This window comes from Anomalospiza imberbis, chromosome 3, assembly GCF_031753505.1.
Source record: "Anomalospiza imberbis isolate Cuckoo-Finch-1a 21T00152 chromosome 3, ASM3175350v1, whole genome shotgun sequence".
NCBI classification, from domain to species: Eukaryota; Metazoa; Chordata; class Aves; order Passeriformes; family Viduidae; genus Anomalospiza; species Anomalospiza imberbis.
The window spans coordinates 32,426,374-32,452,351 of record NC_089683.1 but is presented as its reverse complement, the minus strand read 5'-3'; the positions used below and the strand labels follow the sequence as shown (position 1 = coordinate 32,452,351).

Here is a 25,978-nt window from a genome sequence, read left to right as displayed (position 1 = left end):
TTAAAGCTACATGGAAACCATTTGTTATTTTGACATTGAAATTTCTCCTCTAATATCCTATCTAGACTGATGAGTTTTCCTAGTCTGACACCAGGGCTGTTGTTACAACTGGATATGCTGACTCACCAAACAGTGGATAGCTTCTGATAGTGTATTCACGCAGCTTAATAGCTTTTCAGTTTTATTGAGCACTGCTAAATTGAGAAAAAAAGGCTTTAAGAAGAAATCCAGTCTTCTAAAAATTTTGGAAGTTTTGGACATTTAAATTTAAATTTCTTCACTAATTCTAATTTTTTAAACCAATCAGTAATACTTTTATAATTTGATTTTTACCATTGATCTCTAAATTTTTGTAAACAGCCCAAATAAGATCTCCAGATTCTTTGATACTTTCTTCACAAATGAATGAAATCTAAACTGACAAAACTGGCTGTTTACTGAAGTATTATATGAAACTTCAGGCCTCCAAATCTTTTTAAATCTAGCTTTCACCTACAGCAATTAAAAAATTAATTGATGATAGATAGGAGAGCTCTGTCAGTTATATCAGTGGTGACAGTAAGAAGAACAGTTTAAAAAATATCTCCCCACCTTTTCAGTTCAGTATAGGCATTTATATAGTCTTGTTTTAAACAGTTCCTCTTTGCAATTTTGGGTGTAGATATTAGGAGCCTGACTGATGTTGCACGTATGTGCTAAAGCATGTGTGTAGATAAGAGTATGTGTGTGTGTGTTTGTGTGTGTGTACACATTCACATTCAGACAGTTGTTTTGCATCTTCTGAGATGAACACAATTTTTTTTGTTTCTTTTTTTGGGGGGGGGGTTTTGTTGGCTTTTTGTTTGTTTGGTTTGTGGGGTTTTTTTGGGGGTTTTTTTGTTTGTTTGTTTGTTTTGTAACATGCTGAAAACCTTTACTCTGATGCCTGGAACTGGCATTCTGCGTAGAGTTGTACACGTCTGGTACAAGTCTGCCAAGCTGAAAAACTGTATTTTGCAATTCCATTGAGATTTTGCCAACAGAGGTCTGACTCATACAAATTGATAATACACACTCTGAAATCTTTGTCAGTTGAACATTTTTACAGTAATAATCTTCTTGCAGCAGTAATCAACATAGTCATGTTGTTTCAGAAAACAGTACAGAGGAGCCAATGGAAAAAGCAAAAGATGTGGAAGTATTTGACTGAAGAACTATTTTTCCTCTCTTCAGTAAATGGTCCCTATGCTAACCCAACTCTGTCATCAATCGGCTCAAACCTCTCCATCCACAAAACACAAAGTGAGAGTTGGTCTCCTAAGGATTTTAAGGAGAAATGGTGAGGCTTTTTTATTGTTTTTTATTGGGTTTTTTTCCCTGCCTTTATCTTCTGTCACAGAGAAAACCTTTTGTTTTTTTCCTTCACTCCTAAATTCTTTGCTCATGAACAGGAAAAAAAAAAGGTTGATCTAAATGTTCTAAGAGACATGCTTTTATACTTGTTTCAGGTTTAAGAAGAAAAAGCAATGCCTAATCAGGGCTTCCACTTCAGTGAAACAGATTTTTCACTGACTTTTAAAATTGTGACACTAGTCAAAACAGCTCCATCATGAAAAATAAGGTACAGAAAGTGTATTTGTAAAAAAGTAACTGGTAGTGCTAGAAAGAAAGTAAGTAACTTTTTTTCTCCAAAAAGAGCTTAAAATCTATTCAATAAACTGCAAGGTCTTTAAAATTACATCCTGATAAATGTATTTAATAAAATTTTAGATTATTTCATATTTACAAATGGCTTTCTATTCAAATACATTTTTAACATAAAAAAAATCAAAGAATACTGACAGACAAAAACTGAGAAAGTTTAATTTGGCACTAAACAAGAACTTCATATTGGACACTGACAGATTTTTTTGTCCCACTGATTACCCCTGTCTTCTTCTGTGCAGGTTATAAATATGAAGAATTTGTTCAGTGGTTCACTTACTTATTAGAAAGCACGTCACATAATGAGAGCACAGTTCTCCTATGCTATATGGCTTTTAATTGAACTTATACGCATTGGAATTACATATGTAATTTTACTTTAAAAGTACTGAGATATAAATAATGTGATTTTCAATTTCCCCTTTGTACTTAGAGACATAAATATACATCCAGCAATTATCATTGAGAAATATACATAATTTGATTCTACTTTTCTTGGTTCCAAACTTTAATTTTGCTCATGTAATGTTAGTATTGTTTTATTTATGTTACTATTTTTCAAAAATCAATATTTGCAGTCCTTTTGAGTTAACTTAGTTTGCACCTGACCTATTGGCAAAATGGTTTTAAATGGTTTAGAAAAGTATTTCACTAGCTTCTAATGATGTTTCTTCATCACTGAGAAAGCTATTTGTTTGTATTGCTCTTGCATCTTATAATCTGCAACATTTGAAATATTAGGACCAAGTACTGAGAGGACCATGTGCAGATCTTTCCTTATGTAGAGCAATGTGCTTGCCAAAAATGGTTCTGTTAATGCTAAAATCGTTTTGGTGCACATTAAGGTCAAGCTGTGTCTCTGCAAACTCTTGAGACCAGGCAATGCCACATGCAGTTAGCGTTAGCCAGCTGATGTCCCTGTAGGTGCAGGACAGACACCTTTGGAGAGCGGTGAGGTCCACCCAGAGAAATCTTGGCCAGCTGTTCCTGTCTCTTTCCATTAGTTGGAAAGGGAATAGAGTAGTATCTATATTTCTAACCTTCAGAAAGCTGAGGTTAGGTGAGAGGAATTGCAGCCCCAGTGCAGACACTGCTGCACTCTGGGGTTCAGGCGTGGCCAGCAGTGTGGTGGTACCTCCGAGCATCACACAGAACGGGCACAGAAGGGCTTGGGTGAACATCACAGGTGGGTGAAGAGCTGCAGCTGAGTCACAGTGAGGGATGCTGGGGGGAGACCTGGGGACACAAATTGTGTATCAGCATGAGAGACCCATAGCCAGTGGGTGAGGAAGGAAAGGACAATGACGCATTTTTTCCTGCATGGCCTGACAGGGAACCTGAAATTGCTGTTACTGACACCCCAGATACTACTGATACTTGAGCAAATAACATTCAAAGTGACCTGCTATAATATTTGCCATGTGCCTTTCACTCCCAGAGTACACATTAGGACCAAAGTTCATTTTCTCTCACTGAAAATTCGTGACACATTTGGGATAAAGTACTGCATACTAAGATTTCATTAAATAACAAAGTATTTACTGCCAAAGCTGAGGTAATTATTCAAGAGTTGTGCTCTCATAAAAGGATTTTTTCTTGCCTTTAAATCTTCTTTTAATGATGTGCTTTTCATTTTGTTATAAAGAAATTACTTGAATTTTCTCAATAAAACTTTAAGCAGTCTTTATTCTGTAACTAAAAACATGCACAAGAACAAATAATTTCAGAGATATATATCAAGTATATGCAAACTCTACAGAATCATTTTTTTGGAAACAATTTTGTGAAACCACTTAAAATCATATAGTGAGACATGAGGCTTATAAACTGAAGAGTAAAAATTAATTTAAAATATAGAGAACAAACTTAATTTGTGCTTGCTTGTGAACATTTATTACTAAAAGATATTAAAACAGAATTTTAATTTTCGCAACTGACTCACTCTCATCCTACCACTTCCAACATTGCTGTAATGGAGACAATTTTCTGAAAAAATATTACTGTTTTGTAATTAGTTGTGTGAATATAGAGGAAAAAGTTGTTCCTTTATTCATTCAGTCATAGGATGGAGAGCAGGGTAGTCATCTCTATGTAGGCTCATGTACTTTACCAGGGCCTTATGGAGAAATCTTGCACAACTGTAGCATTGTAGCTCTGTCTGTAGTTCCAAAAACAATGGGAAGCATGCATACATGCCCTGCAATATAGCACTGAGATGGTCAAGGCTCCCTGCTGTGGAGGGAAGTCTTCACACAAACTCAGAGAAAGCCAGCCAAAAAGCCTAAGTACCAGACATTTTTAAATTATTTAGAGACCCAGGAGTCACTGGTAATAGGCAAAGGAGGGATTTTTGAAGTTTTTTGTGGCTTTATAACATGTTTTGTTTTGCCCAACATAGTAGCACAAACCACAGACTCAATACACTGTGTTAAAGCCTGAAGGTTTTTGTTGTACTGAACTGTGAGAGTTCTCAGGAAATTTAATGGTGCCCCAGACAGAAAACAAGAAACCAGAAGTGTCAGCAGTGCACAGGCCAGTGTAACAGAAGTGGATAGGCACCTGTGCTAGTCAGCAGCCCTTCTCTACTCCCATTCCTCAGCTGAGTAAGGGACTGTCCAATGTCTTCCTGTGCTAAAAGTGCTTTTGAATTCTGGAGCAAGTTGCCCTTGGAGGTAGATGGGCATGAGTAGCGCCTACGGAGAGCATACAATGCAGGCTCTCTGGTCATGCCTGCTGTAGCCCCTGTCTTGAAGGGGTCTTTGGCAGCCACATCAAACTAGTTTTTGGTACACGTAGCTCATGAGCAAAGGCTATGTCACTTCTAGACTGAATAAATCTCTCCAGCTGTGGCAAGTGCCTAGCGTGTCCCAAGACCTTGCTTGATTTTTCCAAAGAAAGAGAACATCCTCCGCCCCTGTGCACCAAGGACCATCTGTCACATCTCTGCAGCCTCAGACATGTCTGTGATGTTGGCAGTGCTGTACACGTGGCCAGCTGCCCTGTGGTCCTGTCCTGGAACCAGCTCTGTGTCTTTGTGAGTATGGCCAGCTTCATTCTCAGGTATGACTATCTCCCTCACAAAAAAGGATACAGAGGCAGGAGTTTAATCTCTTTGTATTGAAAAATTAGGACAGGCATAGGTGATCTGTTAGGTGCTACCAGGAGGTGAACAAATTAAAATGTAGGAGTAATGACCATGTCAGACTTTTGAGTCTAATTCTTGCCTTGAGCTGACATGTGAGCAATAATTATACTCTCTGCTGAGCTGCTCTATGGACACGAGTAATTATAGTCCTCGATACACAAAAACGTGTATCTCATTATAGTGAAGCACAGAAGTAAACAAAAATAAATGGACTAGAACTAAATGTTCAGAAAACCATTTATATGCTTGGCTTTAGACAGTCACCCCAGGTTTTACATTCAGAGGAAATTTGCCTGTGGAATTCTGGTCTTATAAGTAGAGCTTGTGTGAAGAGTATTTGTTAGAGATATTTGTTCAATACCTGAAAAGAAAATGGTTATTCAACTAAAATATTTTATTTGGTAGTAATCAAAGGGAAAATTTTGCAGAGATACCCTGCTTGTGAAGTTAAAATACAGTTCTCTGCTCATGTTTCTGTGGTAACTAGCTCAGTAACACTAAATAATTTAGTGTTCCAGCCCCATTTCATTAAAACCCTAGAGTACTTACAAAGCAAAAATATAAAAATATGAAATTCATGTGACTAATTGTAGTCATTTACTCCTAAGAGACAATGCACATCTAGGGAATAACTCAATTCATCCTAGAATAGATGTCTTAAATACACTGTGGATATGTGTATTTAACCAAAACAATCTAGCCTAGAAATATACAAAGTATAGACTTAGAAGTCTGATCTCCTTGTGTTCAGATTTCATTAAAGTAAACCTGCTACCAAACTTTCTAGGTATCCACAAAAAGTATAAAGCTTACCATGCAAAAAGCCGCAGTGGAAACCCATGCTGGCCATCCAACTTCCAAGACAGATGTGGTGATCACTCAGTTACATTCAGTCTGATTCTTCTACTTTGGCAGGGAAATTGACTACATGGCTTCAGAAATTCATGTCATTTCCAGCACTTCATTATTTCCTTATCTGAAAAAACATGGCACTGAAATATGTATGTGGTGGAAATCCTGGTTCCACTGAAAGAGAAAAGGGAAGATTTCTTTGATTTCTTTGACTTCAGAAATGCCAGGATTTCGCCTAAGGACAAGGATGGTTGTGCCACGTCACCCCAGGTGTTCACAGGAAATGAAGAGTGTGGCAAGCACAAGATAATTCCTCAAACTTCAGAAAAAAATCAAACAACCCCCCCTTGTCTGGCAGGCTCCTCATTGCATGTTCCATCAAGGCACCTGCAGGCAACTCTGTGGTAAGAAACAGGTTGTTTTGTGCTTGAAAGGTGAACAAAGAAACGAGTGCTGGAGTTCAGCAATGACTCAGATCTGGCAGTGCATTTTCCTGGCACTTCTGAGTGGTACTGCCTTGCTCTGCTCCACAAAAACAGTTTAAATGATGTGGGAGACATTTTATATGGAAAAGCAAAGCGTGCTGTATGGAACTCAAAAGGATCTTGTTATTATTTCATCCCTTATTCAAATTACTCTTTAGATCAAGATTGCATTAATGCTCATAATTAATTTGGCCTTACATAATGCATGTAATCCAAGTATCTCACAACACTTCTTGAGCATTCTCTAATTAAGCTAGTCACAGTCTCTCAGTGAAGTACTCAAAGACTTCACTGACTCCTTTCATCCAGTGCCAAAAGCAGTCACCTCTGGGGTCAAGTAAGGCACAGCAGCGTGTTCAATAATGCATAGCAGCATTGTGCCACACTTTGGGAGGGAAGTGAGAAGTAGAATCTCTAATTGGAACCACAGGGGGTTTAAGGAAGAAAAATGTATTTATCTATAATTTCATATTTAAAGGTGATAACTTGTTCTTTCCTCTGAAGATTGTCAAAGGCCCTTTCATGTCCAGTTGGCTTTTTTAGTTCACAAGTCCAAGAGGAATGCCTTACCATATCATGGTTTCATGACCTATTATACTTTGAAATTCTGTATCTACACGTAGCATTTGCTTGCCCAAAGTAAATAGCCAGTGTGATTCTTTGATCAAAGCTGTAAGCTATTGCCAATATTTAACATTTCTGCCTAAAAGGCTTATTTGAAGTAGTTTTATTATCCCCACCATACAGAAAAAAACTAAAGCATTGGGAAAATAAGTGATCTTCCTCTACATACTGAGAAAGTCAGTGATTAAAAGGTCATCAAATCTTGTTTTCCAAGCCTATATTAGTTTGCTAAGCTCTCACTTGTCATTCTTTCTGCCTGTTAAATCATTCCTAGCATTCAGTCTGTATGACACTCTATTTTTGATACCCTTAATTAAAATACAGCTTGAACACAGAGTCTATATTATTCTGCCTAACAGGAGAGCTTTCACATATCCATTCTCATTTGTTCTTCAACAAAAACAAGCTTTAAACCTCCAAAAAGCTACTAACCCTGCTGATGCAGAAGCTCCTCAGGTATCTTTTGGACAACTGCTCCTCAAAGGAGCACCCCTTTTCTGCCGCTGGGGCTTCATCCTCATGGAGAAATGCACCAGGCTCTTTGGGGCAGCACAGGATGAGGCCAGTGGGACACAAGCTTCAAGGGTCATTGGGGGACAAATTACTTCACCTGCAATTCCCCCATGACCAAGATTGTCAATGGTAACAGCTCTGAACTTTTCACAGGTTCTTGCAGCCAGATTGGGCTGTAGTGATCTCCTGTGATGTCCTCTCTAGCATGCAAAACAACAGATTCTCAGAAAGGAATTTTTACATAGGATAAAAACCTGTATTTAATTTAGATCCTGAGAGAAAAATGATCTGCTGTGTCTATAGGTGAAGTATTGTAATAGAAAATTACACCACTGAATAGCAGAGACTTTACTGTCTCAATTATAAGAAAACATTTCCCATGTTTCTTGCTGAGACAGGGGAGGAGCCTGAAAAAACTAGATACTTTTACCAGGGCTCAGAAAAGCCAAGAGGGCCAGAAAACTCACCTTTTTCCATCCTGCTTGTAGTGTAGCAGGAAATTTACATATATATACACTTTTCAAACCTTGACTTTCATGTGCATACCTTTTTTTAGTTCTCTGTAACATAACGTGTTCTTATAATGAAAATGGAGAAAAATTATAAGGAATGTGTTAAGGATTTCTGATTATTATTGAATTTTGAGAAAGCAAAGCCACTACTGTAGCACATGAGCAATACACATATTAAAATACATAGAAAACTATAGTTAAAAAATCTATAAACCCAGTGTTTTTACTATGCAGGAATTATATAATATGCAGTGATTTATACAATCCTCCATTCTATGAAAACTGTGAGAACAGATGTACATTATTATTGTCAAGGGAGCAGACAGCCAACATGACCATTCCCAAGATGAAAACACATTTGTGAGATGACACTTTTAAGTAGAGCTCCTATAATAATTAAAATTCCACTTTCTGAATGATTTCATTACTTGCCAAATCTTGATGCTTCCAGATTTCTTGTGCCATTCTTTTATGAAAGAAACATTCCAGGAAAAAAGAAAATCCATCAAAGTTAATTTTTCCAGTTTTCTGATCGTAGAATTATCACCATAATGAAATGATGTTATTCCTGAAGGTAAAAAAAAAAAAAAAACAGTTTCACATTTCACCAGAACATCTGTCAAAGTTTTAATAGCTTTTGTGGTGTTCTTTAAACAACTTTACTCACTTTGAATAATAATAAGAGAAATTAGGCTTTTCATTTCAGGAAAAATTCTTTAAAACAGAATTTATATTCTCTTTCTGATTACACAGAAAAGTCCACATCTCCTTCAAAGTAGATAATAAATTTCAGATAACTGTGTGAATCACATTCACTATGGTGTGCATCATTTACAGCTGTAGCTGCATGGTCACGATAGCTGCACTTATATTTTCTTTGTAGAAAGATCCATGCACTTTGTCCTCAAGAGTGAAAACAAGGTAGTCTCTAGAGTCGAATATTAATTGCTGAAAAATACTGAGTTGATCACATTGCAGGCCAAGGAAACATATGGGAGCAGTGAAGTTTACTTCAAGGAATTAAAAGAGCAGTTAAGATTGAGCTGTTCTTAGGGATGAGGAATGTGGGCTCCTAGATGATAGACCTCACTCCAAGTGAGTTACCCAGTTACACAAAAAATTACTACAAATTGGAAATTCAAATTGGAAATTCCTTGGTATTATTTGCTGACACAAAAGTGAGTGAAAGGCAACTCACTCCTTGATAGCTAACTGTATCTAAATTTTGGTGATATGTTTCTATTCTAAGTGCCTACAATTATCATCAAATACTAGTTTTAAACTCTTTATGATAACCATTCCTAAAACCAACCAGAAGCCTAGGAAAGTGCCAGGGTTTACATGCCTAAGAGTGATGCTAGGGCAGTGACATTAGTAGTGTTAAGTGTGCAACAGGGTGTCATAAACACTTATTTCATGTTTAATTTTTCAAACAATATTGCATTTAAATTAATAAGTGAATGTGTTTGAATATCGATATAGCTGTACTGTAAAATATAGCTGTAAAGTGGGTGAAATGTCAAAGAAAGCACAGTAGATAGGAAAACCCACATTGCTATAATCAAAACACAATGACCAGATGTCTTGTCTTGGCACAGATTTGTAAATATTTTGCTATGTGCAGAGCATAAGAGACCTTTGATCTTATTTGCATGAATTTATACAAAGAAGCAGAAGTATTATTTAGAGCCAGATTTAAGTTTTAAGTGTGTGTGTGCTAATGCAAAACTCTAGCTAAAGTCATCAGTTGTTGTTAGAAATGTTAAACAAAAGTATTGCTGCATGTCATTGCTCTGTTAGGATTTAGAGGCACTTAGAGGGAAAAGTGTAGGCAGCCAGCTGCACTGATAAAAAACGACTGAAATCTGCTCTTAAGGGTATTGGCACATCACAGCTGGCAGAGCAGCAAAAATACCTAAATTAAAAGTTAATTTGGGTGTCTCCACATTTTGCGGCAGTCTGGCATGTTCTACGTTACCTTTGGTAAGCCTGCACAGATGTTACCGAGGGGAGAGCAAGCCAGTTCTCATAAGTTTACAGCATATGTTTTGCTGCACTGCTCAGATCTGTTTGGCTTTACTAGCCAAATTCAAAATGCATAAAATGGTAGTGATTTTTCTCTAGTTGTAACCATTTATTCTTTGGCAAAATTGCATCACTGACAACAAAAGAAAAAAACAGGTGGGAAAATGTAAACAACAGAAAAGCAGTGGAGATTCTCCTAGAAAAATGTTCAAGAGAGTTATTTGCGCTGAAACAATAAAGGGTATCTCAAATGCTGAACAGTTCAATATCCTTCCCTAATCATACTTAACCTGCTATACTGATTAAGACCATTATAAATAAATTCAGTCCCCACCCCCATACAGAGTTAATCAAATATAGAATGAAGACAGACGGAATCTCCAGCACAGAAGGAAACATCTTATTTCTCAGTCATACTCAGTCATCCAGGAGAACAGATGGCCCTTAATAGCATGCCCTGAAACGTCTAATTACATGAGAAACTTTGTACAGCTTTTCTGGACTTTTAATTGGTCCCCCAACTGTGTGTGGAGACAGCCAAATGTTTTAATAGATTAAATAATAAATATCAAGATAGACTGTGTTACAACATGTACAAGACCTGGCTGATTTACTCTTAAGGTGGATGTAAAAATATGGCAATGCATGGAGGTATTCAGCCCTGTGAATCCAGACTGTCATGCAGACAAGCTCTTCTAATTTCTTTGGAAGTCTTCCTCATAACATGTTGGGTGCCTTGACATCTCACAATATACAAACAACAAGGTATGTATGATAACAGATTTAGGGTCACTAAGAATTTAGCCTATATAAATGGCATGAATGGAGCAATGGCCGGTAACTATAGCAACCAATAAAACCCTAACAGGAGAGGGGAATGGACATTACACATCAGCATGCCAAGCTGAAATGCAATACTATAACAACAAGATTGTTGTTGTTGTTGTTGTATTCCAAAAATATATTGGAAAGATATAATCTACTGAAAAAATGTTTTTCAAAAAAATTCTATCAAAAGAATTAGTGCATATTTAATGATAGAAATGTTATTAAGTACCTAAACATTAGTAAAGCCAAAGCATAATCAAGTTCACAAGTGCTGTTAATACACAACAGACATAGAAACTGTGCATTAAGTGCAAAAAACTCAGCAGCAACAAATGTGTTTTGAACGCAGAACTGAACTCAGAACCTTATCTAGGATATAGGAGCTACACATCTATTGCCCAAAACCTTGTATTATGTTTCCCTCTAATAATAAAGGCCATAGGAAAGCATAGGAGTTCTGCTTAGTTGGTCAATCATATAATTTAATCCAGGTTGTGCTTGTGCTGTTTAACCACATTAAATTTTGTGCTGCAACTAGAAAAGCTGTTCCAAAATGTTGTTGCTCTGATGCTTAGAAACCTTCTTTTCGGGATAAATTTATAAATAGATTATACACATTTGTTCTTGTGCCAGCAGTGGCTATTAGTTCAAATGGCTTTTCTCTGATGTATTAATATGCAATATTATGGACGTGCAACATTTTGTTAGGCTGTGAAAGCCAAGTTCCTTTTGAAAGATGGAACCACGGAAGGGTTTCTATTGGAAAAGGGCTTTAAAGGTCATCTAGTCCAACCGCTTTGCCATAGGCAAGGATGTCTTTTACAACATCAGATTGCTTTAAGCTGCATCCAGCTTGGGCTTGAACACTTCCATGGAAGGTGCATCCACAACTTCTCCGGGCAACCTGTGCCAGTGCCTTACCACCCTCACAGTAAAGACCATCTTGCCTAACATCTAACCTAAATCTCTCCTCTTCTAGCTTAAACCTATTCCCTCTTGTCCTATTGCTACTGACTCTGGTAAAAAGTTTCTCTCTTCTTTCTTATAACCCACTCCTCTATGTATTGAAAGGCTGGAATAAACTTTTCCTAGAGCTTTCTTTTTTCCAGGCTGAACAACCCCAGCTCTCTAAGCCTGTCTTCATAGGAGAGGTACCCCAAGCTTCTGAATGTGAAAACTTTCTTCCCTCTAAGCATCTTAGATGACTTTCTCTGTTTTCAGCATGCTTAATTCTCTTGTGTGAGCAGCTTTAATTGTACACTATACTCCAGGTAAACTCTTGCTTGAATACTGTTTATTACATTTCTATTCACGAGATGTTTTCATTTGGCTGCATCACATCAGGCTATCACAGGATCTCTTCCAGACTTTTTTTTTTGCATTGTTCCAAAAGGTGACTTGATTTGATGCAGAAACTCTAGATACTACTCCACTGAATGGTGTCCCATTTCTACTAACTCCATCAACTCAACTCATAAGGGTGCAAAAACCTCTATCCCACCTATGGTTGGCATTCCATTGTCTTTTATTCCTCTACATGTGGCTATGTTGTAATAACTGAGCTTTATCATTATTTTTTATACCTGTCCTCCAGCAAACACCAGGAAAATTGCAATCACAGTGATAAGAATTTACTGGAAATATAGAGATATCTATTCACTTGCCTGTGCAGTATTTCGGAGATTTCCTCAGTGAAATCACTTTTGCAATCCTTCCACAATACAACTGACCAAAATCCTTTCTGTTTTTATCCATATAATCTTTATTTCACTGTTGGTTATTACCACAATGATTGTCAGTCCCACACTTTAATCTTGTCTTTCCTGGAGAGCACAAACCTATTACCCATTAATGACTGTATTTTCATTATGCTTCTGGTTGTTGCACAGGAAAGAATCAGTTGATTTAAAAAGATCCAGACTGATCAGCAGTATTTTAGGCACATTTCCAAGAATGCAGGAGGATACAAGAAATGAAAGACAATGGGTGATCATGGCCATGCGGTCTGAAAGCAAATCCTGTTCTGCACAGGTTCCAAGTGTTGCAGATGTGAAAAACTATGTAGAAGGTCTAACATCTAAAAGATACTGTTTTCCCTTTTGTAGTTAGTCAGTATGACACACCTTATTAGCTGTCTTTGCTGTCTCCTTTTCTCTGTTCACAGGTAAATCTGGTTGAATCAGATGTATGTTTACCATGGTCCATAAATAGTCTTTTTTTCCTGTGAAAGAATGCAAAAATCTTATGGAGCAAGAAAATTTACAGTGCTAGGCCTGTTACCAGCCAGCAGTAACCCCAAGAGCTCCCTCTTTGGGTAGAACAGCAGATGTTCTCTGGAGCATCTGTGGTGGTTTGTGCCAGAGGTTCCTAAAGCTCACTTCCCAAATACAATGTCTCTTTATAAAGTCTGTTCCTTGCCCTTTCATGCAAATTCTAGTTGCTACCTGCATATTGCAGAAAGCCTGGGTTTTAGGCTCTCCCCTCTCATGCCCATTTCAGGGTGACTTCTACCATGAAAAGGTTACATTGCAGTTGCTGAGGTTGTCACATGAGATGGTCAGACCCCACTGCCCTGTCCTTCCTGGGGATCTTGTCCAGCTGCAGTTCTGTAAGGCATACCCAGGTGCTCAGGGGACACAATGGTTTTATACCACAAAACATACCAGTCCCACCCATATGCATATATTTTCCTTTGTACTCCTGAGAATTAACCCTTCTCATGGTTGGATATTAGAAGTAGTGCCAAAATCTTTATTTGCTGCTATCAGAAGGTCTGGGAGTTCAAGAACTTCTAATATTATAGCTCCTGAAGCACAGAGATTTATGTCAAGCAGTTAGCATTTTTGTGTCCCCAGACCTTTCACTGGCATACAGACAACCTACTCATGGTGCAGAGGCTGCTGTAGCATTTACCCCTTTGTGTAATGATTTCCAGATGCTGGAAAAGTTTCTTTGTATTTCAAAAATTCTACAAAAAAAGTACAAGAAAGATAGCCTCATTTAAATGTGTAAAGAGCTAAAAAGTAACTTCTCTGCTCTTTAAACATCTTGACAACTGCATTGCTAGAGGCAGAGCTGTACTGGAAGTCTTCCAGGGTGCAGAAATAGGATAAGAAACAGGATAAGAGAAATGGCATTAAAGAACTAAAAAACCCCATATTACTCACAGGATGCTGGCTCTGAAAAATATCCAAAGAAAAGTTTGCTGAAGTAATGACACAGGGGGAGGTATAGGAAAGTCAGGCTTGGGGGAAAGAAAACCAGGAACTACAATTCCAGGAACTTCAAAATACTTAGTTATATTGTTCAGGTTGTCCTGCTCTTATACTGAAGAAAGAGTCAGACCATAGGAATTTGAATAAGAAAATTTTGAAGCAGCCAGAAAGGGCCATGAGAAAGCAAATTATAGATAAGAAATGAAGAAAGTTGTTTGGAAACACTGTTTTGCATGATAATGGACAAGTCAAATAACCTTCTGGATGAAATCACCTAACTCAAATAGGGAAGTGAAACACAAAGTCCTGTAATTGAATACAGACCTAACCAAGATGACTACTGATAAGTATTCAGCACACAGGACTTCAAGCTCAAAAAGAAAAGAAGAGAAAGCACATCCTAGGAAGATCTGCATGCGTGATCACTGTTTAACCAATCAAGCAGATGAATAAATCAAGTGAAGATTAAGTACATTAAAATTCTTAGCATTAGATCAGGCAAAGAACATAAAAACAACCAAACCAAACTTATTTGCAAGAGAACAGATATATTTCTTTGGAATAAGAAATATGAAGAACTCTTCATGTAAAACTGTGAAAACAGTTCTAAACTAGCAATACATAGTATAGCTCTGCAATGTTATTCTGCATTTAAATTAGATGTATGTAGCAGTTAGGAGTTGCAATCAGAATAAGGGGTCTGGGTAGTGTGACAGTTTGCTATTTCCTATCTAGTTGTATATTTGCTTCACTGTTTCTTTGTTTTCATTCTGTATCTCCCCAATTTTTGCCATCTTCAAAATAAAAATAGGTAGATGGAGGAAGAAGAATTGTTTACTGGGAGCTTATTACAGGGTGGCTGTTAAATTGATTAGCGTTTTGGAAACCATCAAACAACTAATCTAGAACAACACACAAGGTCACATAGATAAATTAAGCTTTGTTTCCTGTGGATTTCAGTGGTTACCTCTGTGGTTTCAAATTAGACTACTAGACAAGTAATCCAGTTACTTCAACCTGTCATATTGCAAATAGATATTATTTAAATTGAAGCGCCTGTCCACTTAAAGGCACTTTATGCATTAGGATATTTTCCAGACTGGCACATTCTGAAAAATACTATTTCTTCCCTCATAGAAATATTGAAAAAAATTCAGTATGAGACCTTGGTAGCAGAGGTTCCAAAAAATAGTTTTGTATTCAATAAATTGGAGTCTATCATGACTTGGTATTGTGAAAGCAAAACATAACATCAAAAATCTAAAGTCAAATTGTCAATGCGTTGAAACGAAGTATTATAGACAAATATTTTAAAATTATTTGTTTGCCTTTCCTCAGATTAAACACACTTACTGCAGGCAACGTAGTATGCACAAGATTTTATACAAAGTAATAATTTCATTATATAGTGATTATAGGTTATAGACACTTAGAACAGAGAATGCTACAAATGCCATGACTACTTGACATAATATCAGTGTAAAAATGCATTATTTAATAGTTTTCAGAATATTCAGAGTGGTACTCAGATAACTGTTATTAAATCCTCTCCTAATAATTCATAATAGGTTTAAGATGTATATATATGGACATGTCTGTCTGTATACACACACAAAGTTATAAAACAGTTATGATTCTCTGGGTGCACATGAGGAAATAGGATATTCTCATTTACCTTTCCTGTATGTTCTTTGTTTTAAAAACTAAATAATGGGAAGGGGAAGGGGAAGGAGAAGGGGAAGGGGAAGGAGAAGGGGAAAGGGAAGGGGAAGGAGAAGGGGAAGGGGAAGGAGAAGGGGAAAGAGAAGAGGAGGGGGAGGGGGAGAGGAGGGGGAAAGGGAGGGGAGGAGGAGGGGGAGTGGAGGGGAGGGGGAGGAAGGAAAGGGGAAGGAAAAGGAAAAGGAAAAGGAAAAGGAAAAGGAAAAGGAAGAATGGATAGTAAAAATATTCCCATATACTTTAGGTTAGGAACCTATTAACATCCCAGCCATATCTCCCTTAAGTATTTGACCCTGCCTAAAACTGGAGAAACATGAATTACAAATCATCTCAACTGCCTGGCCAAAATGAGTTTGACCTTTAGCTCACTTTGAATCAATTCAGACTACATAATCAGGCTCTCAACCTACAAATAAATAAACAAGTAACAAAATGTGATGGCCAATAATTATCTGTGCCTTTCCCACAGTACCAAGGAGCCTTTCTGGATGACCCTGCCCAGACCTCAAGAATTCGTATTTGTGGTACTTGTGGAGTAAGTGGAAACAGCCACACAAACCTAGTGGGGAAGAGAGGAAATGCTGTCAAGGAGGAGATAAGGTGGGAGAACTCCAGCATAGAAGCAGGGGGTCAGAGTCCAAAACCAGCGCAGTTTTTCCAGAAATTGAAGTAGATCTCTGGTTTGAGAAGGCTACTGAAGCTAATAGTGTAGATTTTGAAATGCATGGACTTCATAAGTTACCTAATAACATTCACATGTTTGTAACAAAATACTTTACAAAGTCAATAATATTACAACCGTCCGGGGTGGGGGAGGGAGGAGTCGAGAGAGAGAGAGAGAGAGAGAGAGAGTGAGAGAGAGAGAAGGGGTAGGAGTATTTCTGTAAACGAAAATCACTTAGAATGTCTGGAGATTTTTCCCAAGTTCCTGGATGACCTAAGACTAAATCCAAATTAGAAAAGCAACCTACTGGGAGAAAACATAAATAAATCCTAACAAGAGTGCCTCATAATGCCAGGATTAAAGAAATATAGTAACTATTAAATAATCTGAGGAATTTCTTCACTTGGAACTTCTAAAATTAAGCTAAATATTTTATAAATGACATATAGACTTTATTGGGAGTTTTTCAAAACTAAAACCCAATGAAATGACAAACTCAACCCCAAAAGTAGGTGTTGAAATATTTCAGCTTACTACTGGGTGATTAAATAATTACTATGGGGCAGCATTAAACAACACTGAGACAGTTAAGTTTCACTTAAAAAACTTAGAGTTGAGTTAAAGTGGCACAAAGACCAGCTCTTCAGGAGTCAGTGCAGCAGCTCAAAATCCAGAGTAAATTAGAGGAAGATGAAACTAAAGGCTTCACTTAAACTCACAGTGAACCCTGTACATGAAAATGTCAAGAATTGTTGTTTAGCCTAGAATGACAATACAAAAAGAATTGCAAGCTGTGTAAAAAAAGTGTCAATGTTTCTTCTGCCTAACAGCACAAATTTTGAAACCCTGGCATTTTCACAGGATGTAAGTACTAATTTGCAGTCAATTATGACAAATTCAAATGCTGCACACTGTTAAGCAAAGGATGGGTGTGCAGTGGAGTGAGAGGAGAGACAGGTGAATCTCTGAGATGCACATCTCTGAGATCCTTGCCTTATGGTGGAGACCAGAAGACCAAAAGGCGCTTTCAACTCAAAGCCAGAATTTATTAAAATATAAACTAAAATAAGAAGCCTTTTAAAGAGAGAATACTAAGAATAATTAAATAGAACAGAAATAAAATTGTGTATAAGCAAATCTGTTCCAAATATCATACATTCACAGGCAAATTCTTGCTTCTTTGCTTGGCTGCTGCAATCCCAGTATATTTTGAGTTACAGCCGATTCATTCTCATCCCTAAAGCCTTTCTGTCTGCCACAGCAGGCTATGGGTGACCCAGGTCTCTCTACTCATTCCAGTACTATCTCTGTGGACTACAGTTCCTCCCTTTTTGCCATGTCTCTGTAACCCAGAGATACTTTTTTTCCTTGCCCTGGGGCAAGTGACCATCTCCCAAGCCTCTGGAGGGACAACCTGAGTCCACCACTCAGTTGAAAGGCACATCACGTTACAGGCTATCTGAGAACAAACTGTCCAGAATGTGTCCCACAATCTATTTCTATTTAGTTTTAGAATCTGGTATTTGGACCACAGAACTATACTGCTTGGCAAGATGACAGCTTTCTGATTTAATGAGTAGAAAAATATAATTTTTTTGACTATAAGAGAGAAATTTTGTTTTCTCTTTGTGACTTCATTCCAATACTAATTAGTTTTTAATGCATACAAGTGTTTTTCCCTCTAAGAAGCTCTTCAGATAAAGTCTTTTAGAAATATGAAGACTTTATTTAAGCTGTGTTTAATATTTAACAACTTTTACATGAGCACAATACCTTTTGACTTTTTTGTGGGTACAACTTTTTATAGCAAAATAATTAAGAGAAAGGTTTAAGAGCTTTCCACTCCAAAGGGGAAACAGTTTTAATTTTATTCAAAATAGCCCAAAGAAAATTGCCTGAACCAAGAAAAATTATGTAGATTTATCTGATGTTCATACTGGCAGCTTGGAGGTGATGACAGCATTGATGAGCACCAATATTCTGTTCATGGAAGGAGGCACTCAACTAAAGACTCAGAGACAGAGTGGTCTCCCTGCAGTAAAGACTTGCAACATTCAGGAAGATATCTTGGATCGATAACATCTAGGTTCAGTTCAGGCCACTTAACTACAAGTAGTGAATTACAATAAAAGCTGCATTTTTTTTTCTGAAGAAACTGGTTACATATGTTAAAAATGTTTTCTTTCTATTGTAGATTAACTCAGCAATTATTTTTAACTCTTGTTCAGAGCACAGACTAGAGCTGGTACTATTGTGTATAGACATCCTTAGTGAAACATTCTGCATGCAGTATGTTTAAATTAAAAAAAAAAGTTTCTGTGACATTATTCACATAAATAAATTTAAATATCCGAGTTGAAAATAAGAGTCCCAAACTGGGAACATATTTGTGCAGTCACCAAAATTATTTGCAAAATCTAGTGTTCATTCACACAGATTTCCGTTATAAAGGAAAATTCTGTTATTTCTGTATGGGAACAAGTTCACTTACTTTTGCCATCTGATGATGAGATTCGCATACATAAGATCAGGAATGTGATAGATGGAGAACTCAATCTCATTAATATTTTGCTCAGTGAATGGACAAACCTTTTGTGTGTCCTGAGACTATCTCTAGAATTTCTCAGAGGATGCAGCATTAGTTGAATAAGGTATCAGAATTACTTTTAAATAGACTATGAAAAAAAGACATTGGAGTATGAAAATGACCATGAATGGTAGCAATTTGGTTATTTCACTGTTTTGTGAAGTCATTAAAAAAAAAAGTTGTTTACCAAGTCTAAGTAATTAAAAGGTATAAAAAATGGACATATGATTATAAAATCCCATAATAAATATAAACAAGAGACCTAGGAAGCAAATACTGAAAAAAAAAAAAAAAAAGATTTGAAAAAGAGCTGTCTGTACAGCCATATGGTTAAAAGAATTAGTCATGTTTAGAATAAATCCAGTATCTATGAGCAGCTTGAGCAAACAGCTAACCTGTGCTCCAGGCAAGCATGTTGTGATTGAGTAAAATGGCACATGGAGATAGATTAGAGAAGCTTCCACTTTTGTTGCACCTAATTCTGTCAATAAATCCATTATGACAGTAGAACTAATAAATAAGTAGCAGTTTTATCTTAGTAAAAGTAATATTCTTTACTAGATTTTTCTTCTAGTGTCGTTCCACTGTGCAAATCTGGTTTTCTCTGTTAGAATGAAAAATGGAAGTTGATTTAAATTGTCTTTCTATATACACAAAGAAAATCTACACTTTGTAATAGAAAGGATTTCAATAATAAAAGAGGGAAATAAAGCCACACATTTAAAAAATGTCTTTATAATCAGTTAAAACCTCAAAATTCTTAAATTGCTAGAGAAATTTTATTCTCTCTTTGATTTCATTTTAATAAAGTCAGAAGATTCTCTTTAGGCTTTCTAGCATTACCTTATCATCTCAGCCTTTATGTGACACCATCATGTTTCTGTGAGTAATGTCAAAGACAAAATACAGTCACATTCCTGGCTGCTTCTGAGCCTGTATTTGCCATCTGCATCTGACATCCTCCTGAGTCTTTGCAGTGTATTGCCATAGAAAATTCTCCAGGCTGTACCGAATAGCAATGTCAAGCAGAGGTGCAAACTGAGATCCTGTGGTCAGACACATTGGTGCATTTTCAGAATGACTGTCCTATGAGGGTGGAATGGCCATTATGCTTCTGGTTTTAAGACCAAGCTGACATATCTGTGCAGCACTGCACAATGTAGATGTTTTGTTTGCTTTCCACAGTCAGTGAGGAGAGAGGTGCTTTCCAAAGGCAATGCACATTATCTGTCTTCATGCTTATCTCAAGATGGGTTGAATCATCCTCTCAAGGACTGTGCTTCACTCTAGGTCCTCCAGGACTTTTCCAAAGCTTAGGAAAGCTTGTCCCATTTGAAAGAAAAGGAAACCATGTGCAGAAAACTTATTCATTTCTTAGAATGAGATGGAGTAGAGCACTTTGTAATAAGATGTTCTGGCAATTCAAAATGTGGAAAATTTTTAATTGGACAAGAGCACAGCAGGGATCTGTAGAGATCAGCATATTGGGGTGACAAGTCTTGACCAGTTAAAATAAAGAATATGGGCCTTTGTTTACCCTTATAAAAATGGCCTATTATTATAGAGGCAAACTGTAGGCAAAGTGTGATCTAATGTTTTAATTTCCTACTTGGCAATTTGATTTTTGTTTATTCTGACAAGCCATTCTGCCAGTCTTTAAGACTGTTCAAACTGATGGTTTATAGTCATTAATGAAACTTTTTCTAATCAACACTAAAGCAGAGAGAGTCAAGCATTTTATACATGCCAGTGTGCTTTAACATGTTCTTCAGTAAGTGAACAAAAATAAAAGGCCCATAACAACTGAGGGGTCCCAAAGAAAATCTTTGCTAAATGTTAAAAGTATTTTTCTTAAAAGATTGCTGTAACTGAAAGAATTAGTAGTACTGAGTTCTCCCTTATGGCTATCTTGTTCTAAAAGATCAACACAGCACCATGTGCATCCCTTTTAATGACTGCACAAATGGCTCACAGAGGGGAAACATCCTCTGAATGCAGTAAGTTTCCGCAATGCCTATATTTTATGCTGCTTTCTAATGAGAAATAAATGAAAAGCATTAAATTTTCAAAAGCATTTATTCTTATTCAAATACAATGTTAGTGCCTCATAAATACATATTTCTATTAGAATAATTTCACCTGATTTAGTGGGGGGTTGGAACTACAGGATTTTTAAGGTTCCTTCCAAGTGAAGTTTTTCTATGATTCTATGAATTTGTACTTTGTGAATTGGTTATGGAGATAATATATGTCCTTTGAAGCTTCATGGCCACATGGCTCAGTAAGGGCAGATATGCTAGAAGGGAGATTGTTGCATCGCGGTTTGGGGTTTAGGTTAGGGGTTCTGATCTGTTAGCTAGCCGTGTTCTGTGTACCCCCGTGCACCCCCTGTGTCTCTTCCCCCCCGCGGCTGTTCACTCTGGGTCCCTGACTGTTGGAGCTTCCACTGTCACTCCTGTGACCACTCCCCGTCCTGCCCAGAGGGTTCGGTGCCCGTCACTCCGATCTCCCAACCCCATCCGCCCCAGAGCCCGGGGTCTGCCCTGGTCGCATCCCCGTTGGGTGCTGTGGTCCACGTCATTGTCACGGCGCCTGCCCCCATTGGGCGGGAGGGCCCCTGCTCTCCTCGCGCCACCCCCAGTATAATCCCGCGCCTCAGAGTGCTTGCGGCTGTTTTCCTCACATGCCAGCTGGGAGCGGGTCGCAGTGCCTCAGCGCAGCTCCCCGCGGCAATAAAGGACTTTCAGCCTTCCATGCATGGGGAATACAGACGTTCCTTCACTCTTTACTGGTGTCTCTCGCTCATAGTGGCGAGAATCCGCTGGCACCCCTGCCCGGACATAGGCACGGAGCCGAGTCCGGAAACACGCAGCGATCCCAGGTCCCGGAGAGAAGCGGTACCGCTCTAGGTGCTGGAGCTGCCCGGGGACCAGGAAAACACAGCGAGACGCTGTGGGAGATCATGTTCTCTTACATATTTAAGTCTTTCAAAAAGCCAGGAAAATATTTATAAGAGAAGGAAAATTAGTTGATGTTATTTATTTAGGTTTTGAAACTGCCTTTCATATCATTCCTCACATTGATAATGAAATTTAGAAGGATCAAGGTGAGAGGCAATTTGATATGAACTGAAAACTGTCTAGAAAAGGTGACTGCTGAGATACAACAAACATATCCATAAGGTTTGTATGGTTGTCTATGTGTAGCAGGTCTGGGGGGGTGATAAACAGCAAGATAGCAAAATTAGGTCAAGAAAACCCAGGCCAAACTAGGACCAATATGGGGAAATAGGCAGTGTAGTCAGGTAGCAATAAGAAATTCAATGCAACAATAACTCTGGATGCAGTTGTAAATTACTAATCACAGCTCTCTAAGGTTCACTGCATAACAGACATGAGAATCAGACAGTAAATATTAGGCTACAAATATTAGGCTGGTATGAAGAAAAAACAGATTGTAAGCCCATTATAAATTGAGCTAGGAATACTGTCCTGCTGTGCTAGGAATACTCGCCCTTAGCCTATCTCAAAATATAGTTATTCAAAGGGTACAGATGGGAATAATAGGAAAGATTAGAAAAACACTCAGAATTCTGCACTAAGAAAGTTAAGAACTGAAACTCTATGCTTTACTTCCTAACCTACATCATCTTATCCCAGTGAAGATTGGTGGCGAGGAAGATAAAAGGAATTTAATCTTACAAATAAGCATGCTTCTCCTTTTCATGCTTCTCACAGAGATTGTGGAGGAGAAATATGTTTTGTAAACAAATAAAATAATGTGATGATCTATACACATTAAATGCAGTCTCGTAACCAGAATTTTTGATAAAGGAGCATTTTGTCTTCTGATGAAGACTTAATCATTGTCCCTAATCTAGTAGGTACCATACAGAACAGCATTAAGTATGAAATACAAGTCCCCGTTAGGATTTCCTTATGAAATAGTGCCTATTTGGGAGATTCCCTGAAGGTAAAGAGGGTGAAACAACCAAAGTTGGACTGTGCAGGCCAATGATGGCAGGGAACTGACAGATAATCATGAAAGGTTGCACTCTGCCACGTTTTTACACAGAGCTGATCTTTTGTATTTGAGCTAGATCTTGCATCCTCCATGAGCTTTCCCATACTGGCATACACACTATTTCCTGCCCCTGGGTCATGTTTCTGCAAGCATTCCAAACAGCTGGCAAACTCTCCAAGAAACTCAATGGCCCGATTTCCTTCTTAACCTCTCTCCCTAAAACCTGCTTATGTCTTCAAAGCTGCCTCAGTTTAGTTTACCCTCACACTTGCCCATTAAAAAAATACCCCTCAATGTTCATTTCACTCAACTCATTTTTGTTTGTTCCTTCCCCAGTTAGCCCAAAGGTCAGGACGAGGTGAGTTCTTTCTGTACAGATGGTCATACTCCTCACATCAGGGGGACTAAATCAAATACAAGAGATCCTGGGGAAGACATGGGGGTTAGGATCCCTACTCTGGATGTCATGAGCTGGAAAGGCACACCAGTGGCTGCAAGGTGCTTTTCTTGCTCTAGTATGATATCTTGACATTTAACTCCGTAATTTACGAGGAGCAAATCCAGGTTTTAGTTCCTATTTTCTGGCATCATATAATTCTTCAATGGAAAATGAAGCTTCTCCTGAAAAAAAAAAAACTTAGCTGCATTTGGATAGAATTTTGGGATAATTCTAAACTAATACTGCTTAATCTTGTTCATTTTGCAGTCATAGTGCAAGAAAAGAAAATTTAAAAACATTCCTTTCCCCAGGCCAAATTTTCAAGATTTCCCTCTCTGCACGTCCCCTCTTTCTACTTCAACTCTCAAATATTTAAAATAGCCTCCCCTTTTCCAAAAGAGTGATTCTCCTCCCCAGCCTGAATCCTCAGATTTAGATTACAAAATTAACTGGAAGGAAGATGGTATAAATGACACGGAAAATATAATAAGTACATTAATGCTAGGATTGGCTACAAAACATCTTTATACTACATTGCTTCTGTGCTTCATTTTCCACTGCTCATTCTGCTGTTAACCTTTGTCCTATGCTGCTCAGAAAGTGGCCATATTATCTGAGTAGGGCTCCAAGCTTTAATAATTTAGTTATTGGTCTGAGCTGGCACAAAATGTGGCAGAACTGATGGCAGAAATAAGACCAAAATAGATTTGATGGATTGATGGATTTAATGGAGTGCTTGTGGACAAAAGTTGGCTTAACACATAAAAGATGGATTTTACTAGCTTGACAGCAAAATGAAAGACTGTATATACAGAAGATGGTGTTAACAGGGACTGATAATGTGAAGTGTAATGCAATAGAGAAAACTACAGCTACATGGGGAAGAGCCTGGGAACGTCCAGGACTGTGTAACACTTTGGGCAGTGCTGCTGGAGGTGCTCTGCTTAGCCACGGTGAATAAACAGGCAGAGACAAGTGTGCCCATAAGCAGCCCTTTGCTGCAAGCCACAAAAATGTACTCTTTTATTCCCACTGGAGCATGGGACAGAACAGAATTGAGCTATCCATCCCCTGCCCTTTGACTCAACTGCCCCATAGGCGTGGTGCAGGCATTTGTCTCTCTGTGAGCAAGAGCTGCAAGGGACATGGGGAGAAGGGTGAGCCACAGACTTCGACAGCTTCCAGATATCAGGCATCATATGGCCCCACACAAACATGGGGAAAGCCTCTGATTTGTCATATTTTGCTTTCTCTTCTCTTTGTGAGGTTGTTTCTTTGTTTGTTTGTTTTTTTGAGAGGGAAAGTCCTGGCTTAATTTCTGAGGAAAGTTTTACTTAGTTTTGTGGGAACTCCTAAATACAAGGTTACCCTACATAAGTACAGCTTGATGTCCAGGTTGCAGGTTCATCCAAAAAAACCCAAAATTTTAATTTGCATATAGTTTTATAAGTTAACCTGCCCCACATACAGATTATTCTGCAGAGAGACTTCCCTCTTGCCTTCTTCCTTTGAGTAGGAGAAGCAAGAAATAGTATTTCTAGCTTTAAGGAATTGCAACACATTTCACTAGTTTCAACTGTGACTCCCTGAGCTGCAGCTCCAGGACAAGCAGTACCCAGTCTCCAGCTTCTGGGTGACTCTGCAGCTTTGGATCAGTACCAAAGAGGCTCAGGGATGCTTTTTCAGGCATGAAATCCTCCTGCATGCCACAGTGAACTAAGAGAAGAAAGGTGTGCTTTGAAGGAGGGAGTTCTTTAGATCTACTTCTTCATAAATCATGCTTTCAGCATATTTTATTCTTCATAAATAACAAAGTAAAACAAAAACAGAATAATATTATACTCTGTCATTCAGACTGAGAATTTTGAACAAATTCACTTTGGTAAAATACCGCATCCATGCTGTGGCACACCACCTCAGCAGGCTGGATGGAAGGTGTGGCCAGTTTGAAACCCAGAACTTCAAGTGACCCCTGTTTTTCTGCTTTTGAGTACTCTTGTCTTATTTTCCTCACTAAGCAACAGTTATGCAGATTTGACTAAACACCATGGAAACTATTTTGCTGAGGTTTCTCCCAGTGTTTATTGCACAACACCTATCTCTAATTGCCGGCAAGCAAAATTACTTTGAGCAACAACAACAAAAAAAACCCTAAATCAAATTTGAGATAGTAATTAAAAGAATTGGAATACTCAAGAGAAAAACTTCCTTTTTATTTTTATTTTCTGTGGAGATGGAAAGCAGGGAAAAGGCTCTCCTATTTATTTTAATTATGAAAAAGTATTTGGAACAAGACCTTAAAGAATGTTGGTTAGAAAAATAGCAACAAAGCAAATTTAAAAAGTAAAGACTTTTTAGCAGAAACCAAAACTACAAACTACAAAGCTTCCAATAGAAAAAACCTGGACTGATGGAGTGACAATACCTGGATGAAGCAATGGTTTAATTGCTCCATTTTTACAATGAAGGTAGACTTTTCATATTTACTTATTCATACTGATAAAATATTGTCAATCAAAACCTGAAATTTCATATTGATCAAAACATGTCACAAACATGGGTGGTGTGAAGGGATGAAGTTTTTCTTGTGAAGAAAGGGTGAATGGAATTCAGTTCTGCTTCTCAGGGAGAATGCAGGTCACCACTTAAAGAGAAGTAAGAATG

General features: G+C 37.9%; 1 protein-coding gene across 1 annotated transcript in view; it reads right to left on the bottom strand.

The window, feature by feature from the left end:
• Positions 1-25,978, bottom strand: part of MEI4 (meiotic double-stranded break formation protein 4) — a 130,800-nt gene that overhangs the window by 87,702 nt on the left and 17,120 nt on the right. Inside the window, exons 2-3 of the mRNA XM_068183891.1 lie at positions 12,791-12,888; positions 5,642-5,854 (exon numbers count right to left, since the gene is read on the bottom strand). Of these exons, the coding sequence (XP_068039992.1) occupies positions 5,642-5,678 (37 nt within the window). The 5' untranslated portion in view covers positions 5,679-5,854; positions 12,791-12,888. The remainder of the gene's footprint in view (positions 1-5,641; positions 5,855-12,790; positions 12,889-25,978) is intronic.